This window comes from Hakea prostrata, chromosome 9, assembly GCF_041222555.1.
Source record: "Hakea prostrata isolate BN-2017 chromosome 9, UWA_Hpros_2, whole genome shotgun sequence".
NCBI classification, from domain to species: domain Eukaryota; kingdom Viridiplantae; phylum Streptophyta; class Magnoliopsida; order Proteales; family Proteaceae; genus Hakea; species Hakea prostrata.
In genome coordinates, this window is record NC_142608.1 from 13,238,959 (window position 1) to 13,261,368 (window position 22,410).

General features: G+C 39.6%; 1 protein-coding gene and 1 pseudogene across 1 annotated transcript; both read left to right on the forward strand.

The window, feature by feature from the left end:
* Positions 1–2,209: 2,209 nt before the first annotated feature.
* Positions 2,210–22,115, forward strand: LOC149004726 (formin-like protein (DUF1421)). Its single transcript, XM_089168594.1, has 3 exons — positions 2,210–2,574; positions 4,601–4,879; positions 20,536–22,115. Exons 1-3 carry the CDS (start codon positions 2,419–2,421, stop codon positions 21,793–21,795), a joined length of 1,695 nt encoding a protein of 564 aa, XP_089024720.1. The 5' UTR covers positions 2,210–2,418; the 3' UTR covers positions 21,796–22,115.
* LOC149004727 (transcription factor-like protein DPB pseudogene) lies at positions 16,076–16,776 on the forward strand (annotated as a pseudogene).
* Positions 22,116–22,410: the final 295 nt, after the last annotated feature.

A 22,410-nucleotide genomic window follows, 5' to 3' on the forward strand; every position in this document is an offset into this window, starting at 1 on the left:
TTGTGGTGGAGGTGATGGTTCAGGTCAAGGTTGGAGCATGATGAAAAGGTAGGATTAAACTACCTAATATGATTTGATGGGATCCCATTTATTCATATTTAGGCGCTTAAGTCTCCCCGCATTTAGTGGGAAATAGAAATTGTATATGTAGGATCAAGCATTTGTCAATCATTGAGTTGGGATTTGGATCTTGAGATGAGATCTGGGACTACTTTAGTACCATCAAGGTCCCAAAATCCAAACCCGCAAATAATGGCATTGTGAAGACTCGAAGCTATGATTGCATGCTCTGATATCACTTGTAACATCAACGGGTAGATAATGAGACTACTTCAGTACCATCAAGGTCACAAAAATCTAAACCCGCAAATAATGCCATTGTGAAGACTCGAAGCTATGATTGCATGCTCTGATATCACTTGTAACATCAACGGTTAGATAACTAAATTAATTTGATAAATAAAAAATGAACTATCGAATATGATCGGATGGTATGCAATTTATTCAAATTTAGTCGTGTAAGGTTCTTGTATTTAGAGAGAGAATTAAAAATACATAAAATCTCACCCTTACTTCCAAGACTTGAACTTATGACTAATCAACACATCTCTCTCTCTCTCTCTCTCTCTCTCTCTCTCTCTCTCTAAATACTCAAATGAAGCTAAGCTTTATTTTGGTAATAGTGTAAGTTTGGTGATATAAAAGGTGACATTTCCTGAAAAGTTGAAATAGGGTAGATGAAATGGAGACATGTGTCTGAGATCTTGTGTAATCGATGTATTTTTCTAATGCTCAAAAGGAAAATTCTGTTGAATCATCATATGACCAACTCTAATATATGGAATAAAATGATGGGTTGTTAAAAAACATCATATAATAAATCAATGTAGTAGAAATAATGACACTAAGATAAATGAGTGGAAAAACCAAGAAGGGTAAGATAAAAAAAATGATCATATTATAGCAAGATTGGCAGTAGCTCTAGAAAATGATAAACTAAGAGAGAAAATCAATTGAAGCAGCATAACCACATCCAATGGAGACCTTTAAATGTTATTGTGTAGAATAATGATTTAATCTAGATCATAAGAACAATAAGAACTAGAGACAGACTTAAGATAACTTTAAAAGAAAGGACAAAAAATGATATACACAGCTTAGGCTTAGTATCTAATATGACTTCAAGTTGAAAAAAAGACTTGTTGTTGTGATGGTGGTGGGTTTAGGTTGAAATGTGAATTGAATTTTCTTTCTTTTTGGTATCTGAGGTTCATCCGAGCCAGGTTGCGCGCACCTTGATTACATCCTCAGGGGATGTTTGTCGTCCGCAAGAGTCGAACCTATTAATTCAGCATTAGGTATTGCATTTGATGGGAGAAAAATCAGATATACTCGGCTGCGTTTGTTTACTGGAATAAAGGTGGGGTGGGAAAATTCTTGAAAAAAGTATAGATTTCTTACTTTTCCCTTAAATCCCAAAATGATAGATTGTTTGGTTGCTTGGGATGGGAAAGTGGGAGACAACTTGTCTGCTGATGTAGCAACCCAACTTTCCCACCCCAAGCTATTTTAAAACCCTACATATTTGGTGGGACTTTGTGGGAAAGTTGGGAAAAGTAAAAAGTGGGACCCACCACTATTACTTTTCCACAAAATCATTTCCTTTCCTTTCCTTCTCCTTCACTCCACTACACATGGGACCCACATGTTTTTTTTTTCTCACCGCTTTTTTCCCATCCCACCTTTGCAAACAAAAGCAGCCTTATTTTCAAGAACTTAGAATTTTTTTTTTTCATTCTCTTTTGGATGGGCAATAACTTGAACTTGTGACTATGCATTGAATAGAAAACAATGGATTGACACATCGAGAAAGAGCTTTCTCTCATAAAGCAATCAAATGAAGCTACATTTATCATCATAATTCACAAGGATATTATAGGTTTGGTGTTTAGGTGGGGACATGATGAGAGTCAACAAGAAGTGTGGCATTGTAACTTTGAAGAACAAAAATTTTAGCACAAGGGTAAAATTGTCTTTCCACGCCAATAAGAAGTAGCACTGTAGCAGTCTAGTGGGTAGTCGGGCTCCATCAAACGGTCGAAAATAGTGTATCATTCCTGACCGTTGATAAAACCTTTTGGCAAATAAAAATAAAAACCTGTAAGAAATGAACGCATTGGATAACTGAAGACTCGAAAAAATAAAATAATTGACTGCAGCGAAAAGGAATATTTGGCATATATATGCGCGGCTTCTGCCATCTAGAGTATTCCTTCGTCTATGCAAGAACAAATTGAGAAAACTTCAGAGAAGGTTTATCTTCTGCGCTTCTTCCGGTGTCCCCAGGAAAATCTCACTTCTTAAAAACCCTGGTTTTCTCTGCACGATCGTCGTATAAATTGTACAAACGGTAGGCAAATGGCATCAGGATCATCTGGTAGAACTGGTCTCGGTGGCTTAAAAGGCTTTGATTTCGGTTCTGACGACATTCTCTGTTCTTACGACGATATTGATACTCAAGAAGTCCCTAGCGGCAACCACAGAGATCCTGTTGTCAGTAGCAGCTCGGGGAAGGTGCTTTCTCTCTTACCTTACCTTTTCTTCTGTTCGATTTTATGTTTAAGTTGCTTGGAATTAAATTTCGATATCACAAATGGAAGGAAAAAAAATGGGTACCGCGTAGGTATTCTCAGAAATGAAAATTTTTGGGTACCGCGTAAATATCCTCTGGATTTTACTTTTGAGTTTCTTGAATTTGTTCGTTTCGCTGGCAAAGAAGTACATGAAATTGGGTTCTCCGGGATTAACTGTAGTCATAATGCGACGGCGATGTGTATTGGTGTCGATAGGGGTACTGTGCTTGTAGGTTTGGGCCTTGAAGGTTGTTGGGACAGATAAACGGTGTTGCAGATAATGGTATCATCATAAATTTTGAAGTCAAACTCAGTTCAGGGGTTTGCGGTAATATACTGTTCAGTGGTGACCATTTAGATCTCCGTCATGTAGGATTAATTGCTGAAGCTGTTGAATTCCATGGAAACTCTTGTTTGTGTGATTAGAGAGGAGGGGGGGGGGAGAATCTACTTGAATTGCCGGTGCATATCTTTTGTTAGTTTGATTGTCAAGCGTGATTTATTTGGAAGCTGTCTGAGGGAAGTTTGTTAACCGTGGAAATAATTGTTTAGTTGCCTGTGCTGGCGGTTGATTAACGTTATTTGACGGCCTGATCTGACACGGAAGTAGGTTAGTAGGTCTCAATGTATCATCAGTGATTTTCGATGCTTCCATAATGCTAATTGCGATCCAGTTGCTAAAATCTATTATTCCAGGTTTCTTTCTATTTCCATTTGATTTATTAAACAGGATCGGCAAATTACTATGGTAATAGGATAGACAGGATACTCATCTTTCCTTCCTCTTTTCCTTCCCGGCTTTTAGATGTTCATGGGAATTTTCCTGAGGAGATTTAAGTCTTTCGTGTTGTGAATGGGCATAGGATGTCTAGATGGGTTACGTAACAACCCAAGGATGTTTAATGAAACAGATTTGTTCTTCTTTTATTTGGAGACAGTTATAGGTTCATGACATCAGTGTGCTCCAGAAAAGCACTTTGTGTTTGATGCGATACAAAGTGTAGCCAGAAAAACTATTTCAATAGCTGCATCCAAAATGCCCATATGGACCCAATTTGTTATTGCGGGATAGGAATGTGGAACCAAAAGAGAGAATTTTTGGTAGAAAAAAAAAATTACTGCTCTCTTTCGTCATGTTGAATGTACTTCACCTGAATTTTTAGTTGATTGAATTGTCTTAAGATAACATAGTTTTGGGAGCTATAATAAGAAGAAAGATGAAGGATGAGTTAGCTCCATGCTGTTAATCATGTAAGCTCCATTATGATAGGGTCCATATGTAAAGGAGTTCTATTAATATATACGTTGTAAATGAATCCACAGGTCATATCTGTATGACAGAATTATAATGTTTGAAGTAAAGGAAGCTTTAAAGAAGATGAAAATAGGTAAAGCAGCAGATACAGACAGTATTCCAGTAGTTGTGAAGTACTTAAGAATAAATGGAATAATTTGGCTAGCTCAATTGTTAATAAGATAATGAGCACCAGTAGAAGTGCCAGATGAACAAGAAGTATTGTGATTTCAATTTGTTGAAATATTGGTGACATACAATGCTGTGATAATTATTAAGAAATAAAACATATGAACCTTCCTTGAAATAATTGAAGACAGTAACTTGCACTTGCTTATGACAAGGGATTAATGTTTTGGGTATAACCGATTTGGCTTTATGTCCGGCACACCAACCACTGAAGCTATTTATTTTCTTAGTGGATTCATGAAAGGTGTTGGATCTCCATATGGTCTTTATTGTCTTAGAAAAAATATATGGTAGAGTCCATCAAAAATTAATTTGTTATAGACTTGCATTCTTGTACCCTATTGATCTTGAATTGAGTTTTCATCTCATTTAGTTTTTGGAGAAGGAATTTGGATGTCATGTCAATCTAGAATTTCATTTGTTTGTTCGCTATTGTTTCATCCTGTGTAATTCATTAATTTGTGGTTTCTGCACTCTTGAGTAGGATTTCCGTGAAGGCAAGATGGGGAGACCATCATCATATACATATAATTATCAAGAAGAATCCCTCAATCAGGATCTAGTTTCCACTGTAGAAAAGACAGTTAAAAAATACGCTGACAACCTACTTCGTTTCCTTGAGGGAATTAGTAGTCGGTTGTCACAACTGGAATCATGTTGCTACAATCTTGAGAAGTCAGTGGGAGAGATGCGATCTGATTTGGTTCAAGAACACACTGAAGCAGATTCAAAGCTTAGGTCGCTGGAGAAGCACCTTCAAGAAGTAAGTGATAAAAATATAAGCTATTTTTCAATACCTCCAAATGAATTATGTACACTGCTTGTAATGGCAAAATCAGCAATTTGGTTTAATGATGGTTCAATATGGGTTTTAGATACTTCCACCATCTGCAAACTTAGTTCAGAGGCAAACATAACATACTTTTTTCTTCTTGTTTTTCTGCAAGCATTTTGTTGGCTGACTTGATTTGCTTCAGACTAATATGTGACTTAACATGCCAAATGTTTGCTTCGTTTGATAACCCACTCAGAAGCTGTTTTTAGTGGTTCTTGCTTAAAAAACAGAAACTCTGGTCGAAAACCGTTTGGTAAACATGTTCTGTTTCTGGTTATTTTGGAAATAAAAGTTGAAAGTTATGCCTATTTGATAGTTGTTTCCTTTGTTTCTTGAAACAAGAGTTGAAGGCACATGGACCTTAAGTGAAACAAGTTGGAACCGGGTTATGATGGTCATTTTCCATCTAAACAGAAAATATAGAGCTTTCACAATGTTTGAACCTTGAAAACGTTTCCAGAAGCAAGTTCTATTATACGCTTTCAAAAGCGCTTCTTGAAATTGGAACATGAAAAACTGTTTTTGGGTTTTATTTTGAAGTAGAAACACACTATGGGTTATTGGGTCCTTTCTCTTTGTAGAATTTTCCCTTGCGGGTAACAATTTGCTCGAGAGTTGGTTGTCAATGGATGTAAAACATCTATGCTTTTTTCCTATTTATCATGGTTAATCCTATTGTTTGATTATCCAAATGCTGTGATCTAGGTTTCCATGTTTTATACTTATTCTCGTACTTGGGTAGTGCAACCGTAGGCTGTGAAATTTGAACCAGAACTACTGACATCTGATAACAGTTGAACTGATGAATGATCTGTTGGGTTTTGGCTTTGGAAATTCAAATCAAATCATGAATTGGTCTGGTTCGGCTTTGAACCAATAAATCGTCAAATTTAAACTGGTTGGGTACTATTAAAAGTTTAAAAACCATTAAACTGTTAAACAACACAATAGGTCTGTTAGTCAGAGGTGTCCAATATATTTCGTGTGAATTGGTTGTTGTCTAGGAAGGACCAAATCTAACCATCAAGGAACTTTGGTTTTGGCTGGTGTGGTTTTGGTTTATTTTGGGTTTTTGATATCGGGCTAATTGTGGTTTAAATCAATTTTTTTCCAGCTTGAGCTATAATAAAAGTTTGCATTCATAACCTATAATGAGGAAATATTTGGAAGAACACTGTAAATCATCTTTCTTGGGTCAAACAAGTGAGTGATCAAGAGTGAGGTAGTTTGATATCTCATCTTGTAACCAGACCAAATAGAAATATATCGTAGTAGGACTATAATTAATGTTACAATTGATAAATAAATAAATATAGTTTGTACTTTGCAGTGAGATGATTTTATACAAATTGAGTCATTGTTTGTCATTGTAAAGGGAAGATACCTAAGATTAAAATCAATGAAGAAGCTAATATATGAGGAAATCTAATTTTAGAATCACAAAGCAAACATATTATCAACACATTCATTCAAGTATTGTGACAGATTAATCTTTCTGTTGCTAAGCTTGTCCTCATTGATTTGTAACAATTATGATTCTCTTCTTCAACCCCTCCCCATCTCTCCTCCATCAATCAAACCTTCCTCTATCTCATCCCCAAAAAGCAAGGAGCATCTTCTCTCTCTGATTTTCACCCCATCTCCCTCTATAACCTTATGTACAAATTTATCTCTAAGATCCTTGCGAATAGGCTAAAAATGGCTCTTCCCTCCTTTGTTAGCCCGAATCAATTGGTCTTCATCTTGTGCCGCAGTATTGCAAATAACATTCTTCTTTAAGTGGAGATCGTTTGCGGCTTTGATAGATCCGACCACTCCCCGGTTGCGCTCCTTAAGGTTGATCTCCATAAAGCTTTCGATTCCATTCGCTGGGATTTCATTAGTGATGTCCTCTTTTCAATGGGTTTCCTAGCCCCTTTCATCCACTTGATTGATACTTGTATCTCCACTCCCCATTCTCCATCATAACCAATGGATCCCCGGCTGGTTTCTTCCCTTCCCACATTGGCATCTGCCAAGGTTGTCCCCTTTCTCTCTACCTTTTCTCTTTAGCCTTGGAAGTCCTCTCCCGTATCCTTCAAACGAAAACCGATTAGCTCCTCATTTCCCCCATTCCCAATTACAAATCCCTAAATTTCATCCATCTTGCTTTTGCTATGATCTTATGATCTTCTCTAAAGCGGACCACCTTTCCATATCCTTCATCCTCTCAGCTCTCTTGCAGTTTGAATCCCTCTCTGGCCTTCGGGTCAATCTCGGCAAGTCCACCATCTTCCTCTCTGTTATCCCTGAGCAACTTCTTGCCTCTCTTCTCTAGCTCTCGAGTTTCTCGCCCGGCTCCTTTCCCATGGTCTATGTTGGCCTCCCGCTCATTCCCGGTCGGCTCACTCGTCACCGCCGCCTTCCAATGCTTGACAACATTCGTAAGAAATTGCAACTTTGGAAGAGTAAGCTTCTATCCTTTGCCGGGCGAGTCGTTCTCATCCGCTTTGTGCTCCAATCCTCCTATCTCTATTGGTGCAGAATCTTTTCTATTCTCAAGTCACCATCCATGCAATGGAATCTTTATTTTGTGCCTTCCTTTGGAAAGGGCAGGAAGCCTCACGCTTCATCCACCCGATCAGTTGGTCCTCCATCTGTCGTCCTACCACCAAAGGTGGTCTTGGTATCCGCCGGATCACTGATGTTAACTTAGCCTGCCTTTCAAACTCATTTGGAAAATTGCCTCAAAACATGACTCTATTTGGGTTAGGTGGGTCTACTCTTTTCTTCTCTGGGTGGGATTCCTTCGGACTATTTCTATGCCCTCCAACCCTTCATGGGTTTGGAGAAAAATTCTCCTGCTTCGTCCCTGGGCTATCTCGGCTATTTCTACCTCCCATCTTTTCTGGTTGCTCCACTTCCTTCTAGCTTGACCCATGGCATCCGATGGGCATTCTCTTTAAACTCTTTGGCCCCCACACTGTCTATAACACTCGTATCCCCAAATCCACTCCACTTGGTAGCCTTCATCTCTAATGGATCCTAGACCCCTCTCCCACTACCCATTCTCACACAGGTTTGGGAATCTCTCCCTACTTCCTTTAGCTCCCCTTGCGACCTCACCATTTGGCTCGCTTCCCCCACCAAATCATTCTCCACCTCCTCTTCGGCCTGAAACCTTCTCAAATCCCACATCCCTAAATCCCCTTGGCCCGCTTTGGTTTGGTTCAAAAGCCATATTCCCCGTCACTCCCTAACCCTCTAGAGAGCCCTTAACCTCGCCCTTCCCACCCAATCTTTTATTGGCCGTCACATCCCCGTTAACCTCAATTGTATCCTCTGTTGGTCCGGTTTGGAGAACCTTGGGCACCTTTTCTTTTCTTGCCCTTTCTTTAGATCTATCTAGGGAAAAGCCATTACCTCCATTTGGCCCCGTTCAAGGCATTCCTATGGGTTTGGGCGAGATTGGTCTTGGATTTTGAGAAACTTTTCAGGTTCTTCCATTTGCGGTCGGATCGGTAAACTAGTGTTTTGTGCCTTGATCCATCACCTTTGGTGGGAGCGCAATCTTCAAAGATGGACTTCCAAATCTCGATCTATAGACAGGATTTGGAATGCCATCTATTTTGATGTTTCTTCTAGATTGTTAGTCATTCCCCATCCCCTTGTTGATGAATACCCCAAGGAACAAGCTTATTGTTGTCTCCTGGGGTCTTAGTTCTTCTTTTCGGTCTGATTCTTAAAGACCTTGTTCTCTTGCTTTCATTTCTTATTATAATTATTTATTCATCCAAAAAAACAATTCCCCTTGCTACTAGAATTTGCTTACAATATACTTATTTATTAGCTTGCATTACATGATGCTCCCTTGTACTATAGCTTAATTACAAGTTATCCCCTTTACGCTTTGAATTACTTGTCGAACTTAGACATTGCCTGATTTTACCATTTCCCCCCTGCTGTTAAGAGCAGTTTGTTTGAAATTTTGATGTAACTAGGGCTGGACCCTCACTATAATTGGGCCCCAAAAACCATGCCCAAAAGACCCATCCTAAAGCTGGCTGAATACCCCAGCAGTATTTTGGTTTTTTTCCCTGTCCTTTTAGGGCTCAGTAGGGGTCTGGTCGGAATCCCCTTGATCCAGAGGTCATGGATGTACGTTTATTTTTATTTTTTTTATTTGGATGATTATTTGGTGAGTTGTGACTTGTGACAGAGTCCTAGTCTAGTCAAGAGCCCAAATTGGAATCTAATTTAAAAAGATTCCTTTTGGATAATTACTTATTTTTATTTTTGCAAGATTGTTAGGAGATTCCTATTGACGGGTATTAAATTGTAAGTTAGAGTCCAAGCCTAGTTAATAAATTAAAGTCCAAGTCTCCTAAATGGCCCCTCTTATTATGAATAGAGTTAGGTTGGAATTAATTGAATAAATCAGAGGCTTGCACCGTGGGGGAGGAAACCCTGCGACCTGGGCTGAAGGTAATTCTTTGAGCATTTCAGCAATTTGACCAAGTTCCAGCAATTTCATCTCACAGAAAGATTCTCACTTACAGCAGCAGCTCCTCCCCCTCCATTGCAACGTATCCCCGTCCCCTTTCCCAAACCTCACCTCCAACAGCAACCCCTGTGCCCCTCGTTCTTGCGATACCACCCTAACCCCTGCCTGCTGTTTTTTTTTTTTTTTTTTCTGGTTCTTAACCCTCTCTTCTGTTTCTTGTGATATCCCCTCTGCCCCCCCCCCCCCTCTTGTTTTCTTTTTAATTTCTTGATTGATTGATTGATTCTTGTGGCAGAATTGCAACCCAAAAAAAAGAAAAAGAGAGAGAGAGAGAGAGAGAGAAGAAGAAGAGGAAAAAATAACTAAATAAAGATGAAAGAAGAAAAGAAAGAAAAGAAAAAGGAAGATTGCAAGTTTCCCTACCCTTTCCATCCCCCTTCCATTGTTCCCTAAGTTCTTTGTTTCACATTGAGTTGTTGCAAAATCCTGATTCTTCCTTTCCCACCCAATTTGATTTGTTAAAACCCTAACCCACTGTTCCCTTAGCCATAGAATTCCCAAACCTTTCCCAACCTTTTCCTTAATTGATAAAACCCTAATCCATCTCACCTGGGAATTTTCCTCATCCCGTGTTATCCATTACTTTCTCCAAAATTATCCCAAATCATACCCATATTAATCCTAATTCATCCTTTTCTTTTCCTATCAATACTAGAGCATCCCGTCCCTTTTACCATAAACCCTAATTTAACCAAATACCCCCATAGGTTAACTAGTAGTTTTTAAGTCATCCCATAGGGCCTTGGGATATTCTCACAACTCAAGTTACCTAAATAATAGTCATTTTCTCCCACCCAAGCCATCCCCTTGGATATCTCATAAATATTTACCATCCCATAGCATAGTCCAAACACTCCCATAGGATACCTATAGGTTCCCAGGATCTCAAAGCATCTCTTTGTCAACCCACAGACCATATCCTAGTCCTTTGATAGCCCATTATTTTCTGGTTCTTATTAAAGAGGGTCCTAGAAGATCTTACCTTGACCCTGGACTGATGACATTAGCATCTATGTACATTTCAAATTTCCCAAACTTTTATAACAAAGTGAAGGGTAAAATGGATAATTCACACTGAAAAATAAGTCTCTCTTAATAAAAGAATACAGTATTAGTAGTTAAATTTTTAGTGTTAAATGTCTGTGTTTGATACTTAATGGCTAGGTGGAATTCTGTGTTTATTTACCTTATTGAGTCTCACGAATCCTTCTATGAGTCAAATTAGGAATTGGATAAGATCCCTCAAATCAAATATGAAATTCAATATCAGAACAGATCAATTAACAAGATATTCTGGCTTTGATGGTGCTACTCACCCCCGGCCCCCCCTCTCCTTCACCAAATCGTGTCCTTAGTCAGGGGCTACCCTAACACTCATATCAAATACCCGATACCCTTTTCTCACAACTTCTCCCCTATTTATAACCTGACCCCTGGCAGTAGCCCTCTCTCTTCTCTCTCCTCCACATGGCCTAAAGAAAAGGGTTATCGGGTATATGATATGGGTGTTAGGGCAGCCTCTGGCTGAAGACACCATTCGGAGTAAGGGTGACTGGTACCGTAAAAGCCAGAGTATCTCATTAATTGATATGTTATTGAATTTCATATTCAATTTGAGGGATCTTATCAACTGTTATCCGTGCACGTCAATCCAAGAGATTTCCTGCAGCAAAGTCGAGTCCAGGATTGAAGATCTGGAAACAAGGGTGCAGAATTTTCATAGAGAAGTATTGACCTTGGGATTCAAAATTGAATCCATAATCCAACACATGGAGGAAAATCAAAAGTTCAGAGAAGAAAGCAGGGCTTACCTGCGACGTCGGCAGGCCATTGGAGTCTAATCACTGGCGCTGGAGTTCATAGAGAAGACAGAATTGAAGCAGCCTAATGTGTCAAGGACGGAATTGAAAGAAACCATGGGTCCAAAGTTCTATTCGCCACCAAGAAGACGCCTCAGATACTGACATTAGCACTCCGGCAGAATTGCTCCACCAAAACTGCAAGGAGAAGGTGACATGAACACATGGACCCTCTATCCGAAACCCAAAGTGGGGCCCCTAAACCGTAGGATGGATCCAAGAAGCCCCCATGAGCTGGTCGAACCCCTTTGGAGGGGGTATTTTGGGCATTTTGGCCCTTAGTTTTTTTTTTTTTTTTTTTTTTTTTATTTTGTATTTATTATTAGAATCTTCCAGAATTTTAGTTGAGTCCAATTTGTCCGCTTGAGTTAGGTTTGGTTTTGCTTAAGAGTCCCAGTTTGATTTACAATTAGTTGCTTTAGTCTTAAGTTGTTTAATTAGCATGTGCTTAATTAGATGTCACGACCCCAATTTTCACAGGCTTGGTGGGGCCCACATTATGGACATTTAACTAGGGCACGTGACAATTCCTTTCTTTATCAACATATTTATATCTACTAAAACAAAATGCTAAACTAAACATTCTCAAGAACAAAACAAACAACCTGTTTGGCGGTTTGTCTCATAAACATATGTACACAGTCTAAAGTCCTATTATGTTTACATTTAGCCTTTCAACGGTGTCTAGTTCATTACATACAGTCTTAAAGGAATATACACATCTACAGTCTAGTTAAACAAACATTAGTTCTAAGAAAAAGAAAAAGAGTTTTCATTTTCCACTTTAAAGGCATTGTCAAGTGGCAGCACCTTTGCCCTTATCATGTATCTGAGAACCTGTCAATATTTACAATAGTGAGCTTTACGGCCCAGTAAGCAATATAGACAACCATGCAAGTAAGTTAGGCAATTCATCATTCATCAATTATCACATCAAAGTCATATAACATCATGATTTCAAATTTTCTTTTCATTTTCCTTTTTCCTTTTTTATTATTAAACTAGACCTAAGCGCTACCTATAGAGAGAGCACCATCAGTCTAAACCACATAAGTGGCATCGGTCTTAGTCTTAAAGGTTCTCATTAAGAGATTTTCTTTTCAGTCTTTTGGCACAAGGCCAGATGTTCTCTACAGAATGCCATCATCAGTCTAGTATATCTTTCCACTTTTCAGTCTTGCTTCATGCCCTCCCATTTGGGTACACTAAGTACTAGGACTTACAGAAGCCGCTTCATGCCCTCCCATTTGGATACGTTAAGTACCAAGACTTATAAAAGCCATTAACATTTTATTTCTTTTTCTTTTACTCTTTTTATATTCAATTTCAATATTACGTTACCATGCTTTGTCTATTTCGATGTACATTTTTCATTTCAATCATCATTTAGTTTCATCTAAATAAAACTAGACACAATTTATACAATCCAATCATTTAAATATGAGAGCATGATGATTCCACATTTAATTAGCATAAGCATCATTTCAAATTCATAATTCAACATCTCAAAAATACTATTGACATTTCAACTCAAGCAATTCAATCAAGTCATTAAACTGTCATCCGATCCCATGCATTTCTATTCCATTCACAAGACAATACATCATAGCATTTTCATAAATTGTGAGTCAATATAATCAAATTCTATATTAACATATGAATGCTACCTGTCTACTAAATGGAATCACCTACTTATAACATACATGAGTTGGTTGATATGACTTACTTGTTCTTGTTCCATGTGTGTTGTCTTGACCCTAGTTCAATTAAAAATCCGCTCTCCCTCCAGTATCCCGGACAATTAATAGCTATTTCGAATATGCGGGAGCCAACGGGGGTTTTCCCCTTTTTTATTTATTTATTTTTATTTTATTTTCTCTCCTCCTTCCTTTCTCTCTCTCTTCTTCTTCATTCTCCTCTATTCCTCTTCTCTCTCCATTCCTTCTCTCTCCTCTCTTCTATTCCTCTTCTCTCTCCTCCTTAACTATTCTGCAATTTGTACTTCTGTTTCTCTTTCTTTTTTCTCACCACTTCCACGCACAAGTAACAAACAAAAATTTCCCAACTCTACACTCTCTCTCCTCTTGTCCCTTTTACTCTCTCTCTCTCTCTAACTCTCTCTCTCTCTTAACCTCTTTAATGGCTTCTTCTTCTGTGTCTCTTGTCTCCTTACGTTCTCCACTTCTCTTCTCTCCTCTGTCACTCTTGAAGTCTTTCTCTTTTCTTCTCTTTGTCTCACTTTTGTTATGTTTACACGCATATGATACCACTTCCTCTTTATCAAAAGCAATTATATAAAATGTAATATGAAGTGATGACACATAAGATAGGTGTCACTCCCTCACCTTTTAATAATCTAATATATGGTCATTAGAAGACATCTAATGGTCTTCCACATGAGGAGGTGGGAGAGAGAGGGGTGGTGTCATCGCCTCCTCTCTCTCTCTCTCTTTTATAACGTATAACAATAATATAAATATAATATAATATATAATATATACATCTACATATATATAACTTAATAGATGGGCTTCGTTATGGGCTTGTGGGCCCGCTTTATTATCTTACGTGGGGCCCACTCGAGGTGTTAATATTAGTACCTCCAAGTTCAGAAAATTATGCTAATCATTTCCTCGTTTTTAGTTCAGTCTAATTCCACTGTCGTGGGACCCACAAGCGATGTCTGACCTATAATAAATGTCAATTGGAATCTAGCCTCTTTTAAGCTATCCTTTAACTACACTCGGATCATTTGATTACACCATCATATCCTTTAATAATCTTAAAGACTGACACATTCACACACAATGATAAAATAATAATATAAAAATATGTGGGGCATCACATTAGATGACTTAAAAGTATGTGAGATCGATTATAGATCCAAGGGTTGAGATTGCGTAGTAATTTGATTCCATTAAATAAGCCCACTTGGAGTTGTAAATGAATCCTTATATGTTAAGGGTTTCCTAAGTTGATTTAGATTCTGTTCTTTCAGGCTATAAATAGCCTTTCATTGTAAATTATTCCATAGATTTGATAAATTGAAGCTTTGAGTGTCTAATTGCTGAGTGTGGCAAGGTTCCTAAGAGGGGGACCTTGCGGTTGTCTTTGAGATTATTCTTCACATATTTCAAGCATTCAAGCAAGTATTCTGGCAAGTTTTGAAGAATCAAACAAGCAACTACAATAGCTTTCTTCGAGTTTCAGTCACCCCGAAGTAAGTTCCAACCCGTCCCCCACCTTCCCCACTTCCCACACAAGTCTCCTCACCCCTTCCCCTAGCTACGCATTTTTATAGCCCGTTCCCCTTCTATTTAGGCCCTAGAAACCCCCCCAATCCCATTGCAAATCCCTCAGCCCCCTTCACCCTAGCCCTTCCCCAACCACCCGCAAGCTTCCTCTTCTTCTCCTCCTTCCCATGGCTTCCCAGTCATAATCCAAATAGGACCTCATCATTCCCTGGTTAGTTCAACCCCATTCCACCCCTAATAGTGTCACCCTAACCTGTAGAATCAACTTCTAATCTCAGTTCTTCATATAAACCCTAGTTCTGGACTTCAAAAAATTCCACACTTTATCTTCTTCACTTAAAAGTTGCAGAAATTTCTGGAAGTTTTCCAGAATTATCTAAATCTGATTTTGTCAGTTTCCAATCAATTAGATCTCTTCTAGTTGGGTGGATATTAATAGAAATCAGTTATGTGAAGCAGAACCAGCAGCCTAAACCCTCTTCTCAGTTCTCACCCTAGCTGAAACCACTGAGAACCCTATTCTAAGTCCTAGCTGCTTTAGGAATCGAAATTTCAAGTCTATTTTTCAGATGCAATCGAATTCTGATCTGAGATTAGGTTTTTGAAGGCCATTAAACCCCTGTAAACCCTTAAAAGACCCTTTGCTTATTGCTGGAACTCCTGGGCAGCCACTTAATCTAGGGATTCACATCAGAAACCCTAACCCTAGATCATGGTTCACATCAGAAGGGTGGGAAACTCGCGGCAGCTGCCAGAGCTTGAGAAGAAGAAAGGGTTGAAGAACGACTAAGGATGGGCTAGAAATGGACCTAAAGGCTTATGCGATGGATTTTGGGCCTTCTCCATTGGCCAAAAGAGGGACTTGGTCTGACCTGTGGAAGATAGAATTTGGGCCATTAAAAACCCTCAAGAATTACCATGGGCCCAACCCATTTTATTATCCCAAGGCCCAGCCAGCAACACATCAAATTGGGCCCAGACCAACCCACTAAGCCAAGGCCCACTTCTACAATTCGTGAATTTGAGCCCAGATGACTTAGGGCCACAAACCAACTCTGGACCAAAAGCAAACCCAAGGACCAACCCGACAACTGGTGCAATGAACTGAACCAATCACACCCAAGGTAGACCTTCATCTTCTACCTCCAACTTTCATGCAAGACATCCAGCTGCAACGGAGAGTGCTACCAGATCCGTGAACCAGACCCAGGCCAGACCCAGGGGGGAGTTGTTGACAGTGGCAAAGGTAGGTGGCACCATTCCGACAGCGGATGTTTTGCATCTTACTATCAAGAACGACCCCAGAGGATTTGACGGCGACATCTAGGTCTCTACTTCAAGGTTTTCAAGGAAATGTGTTAGCGGTAAGGGTAAAATATGGAGGAGATGCTTTGATTCCTGGAGGGTTGGAGGCAGTATTGCTTCTAGTGGTCAAACACAAACCTGGAGGTTTTGACAGTGACTCTCCCATGGTTTCCACCTTGAAGCCCTCAAGATCCTCCAAGATGCCGGACCCCAGGCAGGATTTTCTCACGTGACTGAGGAACTTGTAGATCAATTTTTCGACCCTGCCAATGGCCCTGAATCACCAGTTCAGCAACAGTATGCTGAGAAAAATATACAGCAAAGGGTATGTGATGCAGTCAATGTTCTCATGGCAACAGTGGAAAGGCCTGCTTCGCACTATAATTCATGATATTGAGTCAAAGGCTGAGCGTGCTGGATTAAGAAACGGAATTGAAAAGAAGGCTGCCTATATGAAAGAACTAAAGGAACAATTTGTAGGTCTTCAGAACTGATGCACAGGAAGGAGGAATTATATGGGTCTGGAATTACTCCGGTACATGATTTCGCTTTACCATTTTTTCTTGTTCAGAAATGTCCCCGTGCGACTGTTGAGGTGGAAATATCAGAGAAGATGCAACTGGTGCATTTTTGCTTCTGTAGTATCCCTTTTGAGCTACATGGTGACTATTATATTCTTTAGGCATTGAGGTTTAATCACAGTCCTGAGGAAGATGATTATGCCAATGATCGAGTGCAAATGGAGCAGCAGAGAACTCAGTGGAGCCAGGTTTAAATATCGCCTGTATTGTTTCTTACTGCCCGTGCATTCGGTTCGCGGTTGCAATACATCGGCCGTTGTCTCGTGGAGACTTGATATGCTGAGACATTTCTCTCTAAAAAATAACTTAAAATAGATTCACTGATACATATCGATGTATCGAAAGTATCAGACCAATACAGGGGGATACAAACCGATACATTTGATAGGTGTTGAATTCCTTCAAAAGGGGCAGAAGGAAAGGGTTCGGTAGTTTCTTCAAGTTGTGATGAATTGTAGGATGAGGAGGAAGGGGTTTCTGGTTTTTGCTCAATCCTTTTCCCTCTTTTACTTTTGGTCTTACCTATTTCCATCTGCTGCTCATATCTATTTCAAGATCAAGCGACTCAAGCCCAGCTCTTCTTTGCTACGTGCGCAGATTTCTTTAGTAAGTACAGGGACATTAACATGCTTAGATGTTTGGAAGTGTCGTTGTTGCTGGTCATTGGGTCTTAAGGACATTAGAAGCCGTTTTCTCGATTCTGTAAGAGATGGACATCATGACTCTTATTCATGGTAGAAGATCTCGCTCTCTCGAGAGATCTCGCCACCTTGAAAAAGAGAGATCTCGACCATCTCGGTGAGATCTCGGTCGAGATATCAACTTTTGGCGTCAACTCGGTGGCCCATCTCGGTGGGATTTAGGGTCCCAATTGAGTTGAAACTTGATATTTAACTTATTTAAGGCCTTTTGAACACGTTGGTGGCCTTGGATTTGTTAGAAACAACCCTATGTATGATTTCTAAGTCTACCCATAGTGTGAATCCGAAATGTAATAGGATTAGGGAATGCAATGTTATACAATATGTAATATAGAACCTTTAAGGCATATAAATGAAAAACAAGTATATCAAATGCATCAACTAACTTAAATGTTATCAAAATTCCATCCATATGAGTATCAAAATCTCAATTTTCAAGAATATAATAATTATACAACCATTAGAAGTTCTATATAAGTCATTAAATCATAAATTCACAAGACAAGTATAGAATGATTGATCTTCCTTGTTATAGATGTGCTAAGAGTAGTTGCAAGTGAAAATTCAGCCAAAATCCACACAAAAAAAGGTGAAAATTGAGAGTTCCAGCGAGATCCAGGGCGAGATATGGCGAGATCTCGAGCGAGATATCCCAACTTGCTGCTCTCGCCCTCCATCTCGTCTCGCCAAGTTGAAAAAACGAGATATCTCGCGAGATCTCGAGATCTTGAGATCTCACGAGATCTCCCACCATGCTCTTATTGATGTCATTTTCTGTTATGAAACTCATAGTTTCATGTTTGATTCTCAAAAAGCCAGCCAGCGGTGAGATCAGGCACTTGAGGAGTTAAACAGGGGGGAGATGGGTTGAGAGAGATAGTACCCCATTCAATTCTTGCTTCGTGTATGAAGAGCTCTCTCTCTCTCTCTTTATTCTCCTGACACCTTTTTCTTTTTCTTCATTTTCTCCTCTGTTGGTACCTTCCTCTGCTACCCTGTTAAGTAGGTTCCTTTCACTTTATGGATTTCCTTCATGTTCTGCTTCAGATTCTGATGGTTCCAATGATACTTGGTCAATACTGTGTTGGTTTTTAACTAGTCATTTGTGCATCAGCTACTCCAAATATGCTTTGGATAAAATAATTAAGTCACTTGCGCACCAACTACTACCCCCTTCATCTTTTTATACTGGAATTAGTAATACTGATGCTAAACACCTTGTATCTCTTGTACAGTCAGGAGTATATGAAGTATGTCTGAACCTGTTTATGTACTTCTTCCTTCGATCAATCAGAAGAAAAATAATTATGTATTGGCTATATCTATTGTTTTTTTGTCTAAATTCCACTAGTTTTCTGTATATATTTCGATCATTTGGATTTAATTCTACACCAATCAATATGTATCTATGATACAAACCAAAACGTCTCTTAAAATCACCGGACCGATACGATACATGATACTTTAAACCTTGAGAGGAACGGGTTGATCTAGTTGCAGGAATTAGGTTCTTTTGCCTCCAGTATTCGCTTGCAAACCTACTAGAAGATAAGAGCACTCTATTTCTGGTTTGGTTAGCAAGTTGGTTTCTGCTATGCTTTAAATTTTTTCCCCAAAAGTTATGTGCAGGTTGGTGGCTGAACTGGCCTGGTTTTGTGACATGCATGTGAAAACCAAGTTTAAAACCTTAAGTCACCTTGAGGACAAGGTCAAATTTTAGGGGGCGGTAATGTTAGGACCCTGGAACTAGGCCATGTGGAGGGGGGGGGGGAGGAGAGAGAGAGAGAGAGCTGCTGGTGGGGGTTATAAATAGGGGAGAAGTTGTGAGAAGAGGGGTATCGGGTATTTGATATGAGTGTTAGGGCAGCCACTGGCTGAGAACACCAATCAGTGTAGGGGGTGACTGGCACCATTAAAGCTAGAATATATTGTTAATTGATCTGTTTTGATATTGGAATTTCATATTCGGTTTGAGGGATCTATTATTCAAGCTGTTGCTGTTCTAGAACATCTTTGGCAACACTTAAGTAGATAATCACCTCAGTTCTTCTTTTCTGTTTTTCTAATCACCCGAAAGCTGAATTCCTTTTCTCTGTTTATGTTGGTTCTATTTAAAACTTCGAACACTAGCCATTAGTTGAACCTAGTCAATTTAAGGTTACATCAAGTCCATGACATCTTATTCAGTTTGGTCCCTGTTTTCGGCCAGTTTAGGTCAGTTTTAACAATTCAGACTAGGTTTTGACACCTCCACCTGTAGTTATTGTACTTGTTGAAACCAACCAAAACTCGGTTCAGTTTCAACATCTGTCCATCTGGTCGACAAAATAATCAACTTTCATGGTGCAAGCATCAAATGTGTACCAGTTGACCTAAATTTTCATCTGATTTAGCATTAATCAATATAAATCATAATCATCCCATTGTTAGGGAAGGGCCCAGCAGGGGGCAGTGGTAGGACAAATGGAAGGTTGGGTTCTAGAAGGATTTAGTTGTTTGCTCATATTTTACAAGAAATGCTTAATTTTTAAGTTTGATCATATTAGGGCCTATCAGGAAGTACTTGGGACTACAATTATTGGAGGAACAATACCTAACCCTGAGGATGCTCCAGAACTGAATCATTTCCTTGTATCGGAATCATTCGAGAACTATGATCTTTGGCTCTAGAACTGAATCATTTCCTTCTATCTGAAAAGAACTTCCGGATTAATAGGAAGGAAGCCTGAGCGGAATGAATTAGAACTTTTCTTCTATGATTGACCAGTATATACATCAACAACTGCGATCATGCTTATGTGCTTTTTTGGTGAGATTCTGTAAACAGAAACAGTGCATTTTCAAATGGTGTCTTTTCATTTTCTTAACATTGATTCTGAAAGCCTTGTGCCATTACAGTCGTGAAGAGTGGTGTTCATTTTGAGTAACAAGAAACTGCTAGCTGTGATTTTGAGAAGAAAGTTAGGAGAGGATCAAAGGAAAGAAGAAGAAAAGAACTTGATCTTGCTGTGGAGGCTCTTAAGAATATTTTATGAACTCCCCACTTTACAAATCTCTTATTTATAACATGTTTACAATAGGATTCCCAACAGAAATCATCATAGAAATTTAAGTAGGAATAGAACTCCTAATCTAATGCAATCAAGGACTCTAAGATTTGCCTCTTTCTCCATCGTGAGTTAGTGGCAGTTCTCTTTTCTTCTAATTGTGACCTTCCTAACTGAATAAGAATGGCTTGAATGGCTTGATCATACTTTTCTCGTTCAAATGGGTTGATTTCTTTCTATATTTGTTCAATCAATATTGATTAGTTGGCATGACTGTTTCATTGCTTTCTTCAGGTGCACAGGTCTGTGCAAATCCTTAGAGATAAGCAAGAACTTGCAGATACTCAGAAAGAACTAGCCAAGCTTCAGCTTGTACAGAAAGAATCTTCAAGTGTGAGTCATTCACAACACAAGGAAGAGGGAGGTGCACAATCTGCTTCTGATAGCCAAAAAGTTGATAACGCTCCTGAAGGGCAGAACCTACAGTTGGCTCTTGCTCTACCTCACCAAGTGGCTGCATCAGCCTCACTTCCACCTAGACCTGTGGAACAGCAGCAGGCTTTGGCAGTTCCAAATCAAGCCCTTCCCCAGAATGTTCATACTCAGGTTCAGCCCACTTACTATCCCCAACAAAATCAATTACCAAATCCGATTCCCCAAACTCAACGTCAACCTCAAGACCAATATTTGCAAGCAGATCCTCACTACCAAAGGCCCCAAATGCAAGACTTGTCCAAGCAGGTACCACAGCCAACACCACCACCGCCACCACCAGCACAGCCTCAAGTCAGTCAGGCCCAGCAAATGCACTCGTTTCTCCCTTACCAACAGCAGTGGCCACAGCAGTTCCCCCAACAGGTTCAACCACCACCTGCGCAACAACCTCTGCAACCGCAGGTTAGACCACAGACAACACCAGCGTATTCATCCTACCCACCCACTCAACCTGCAAACCCTTCTCCTCCCGAAACCTTCTCAGGAAGCATGCCAATGCAGGTCCCATTTTCTGGAATGACTTCATCTAGTGTGGGCCATGCAGAACCTATGGCATATGGCTATGGTGGGGTTATTAGACCAACAGTTCAGCCATCACTTGCTCCACAGCTTAACATGCAGAGGCAACAGCCGCCGCCAACCAACCAGAGCACTTTTGGAATGCATCTAAATGATGGATCCTTTGCAGGTACTGGACCTCATCCTCCACAGCAAGGATACATGATGTATGATGGTGAGAGTGGAAGAACTCATCAGCTGCCTTCACACTACCCACAAGGTAGCTATCCTCCACCAGCACATGCCTCACTCCAGAATCCAAAGCCTACCTCTGGTGGTAATCTTATGGTCCGCCACCCGAGTCCATCGCAGATGATGCGCAGCCATATGTATAGTGAAATGATTGAGAAAGCTGTGAGCATGGGTTACATGAGAGATCATGTTGCATCTGTGATCAACAGGCTGGAGGAAAGTGGGCAACCGGTGGATTTTAACAGTGTTCTTGACAGGTTGAATGGGCACTCGTCGTCTGGCGGTTCTCAGAGGGGATGGTCGGGCTAACTCTGTCTCTAGTCCACCTGTGTAACAGCTACTAGTGTTTAATTTTGCTTGGTGCCTTGAATAAATGGAGTGTGGAAAATCTTGGTGCAGACCTGGAAGTACACAGATAATTGTATATTTGTGGCATTATTCCATGGCTTGGTCTTATTTTATTGCTAGGTCCTGGATGTTTATCTTTCCTTTTTCTTTTGTAATCTTACTCTGGAATTGGCAGATGCTGTCTTACTTTTGATGTCCTCGTTCAATGTTCTGTAATATCTGTCCTCGTTCAGTGTTCAATAATATCTTCTAAAGAGCCGTCCAAAGGGGGGAAAAAATAGAAAACTGGTTCGTGGTCTATTATTAACGGTTTCACATTGTTTTCCTAAGAAAGCTTTCAAGGAAATAAACCCAATCATTTGGGTCAAACCATCTAGATAATAAAATTCCGTTCAAAAATAGGGCTAGCAAGATGAGAAGCTAATTCTTTCAAATGTACTTGTTCAGCTAACCAATCATAAGGGTCATACCATGCATCTAGCCATCTGGGCGCTAAATTTGATTCCTTTTTTTGTGTTTGTGTGTGTTTTATTGAGGTAATCTGCTAAATAAATTCCATTATAATAGAATAGGGTC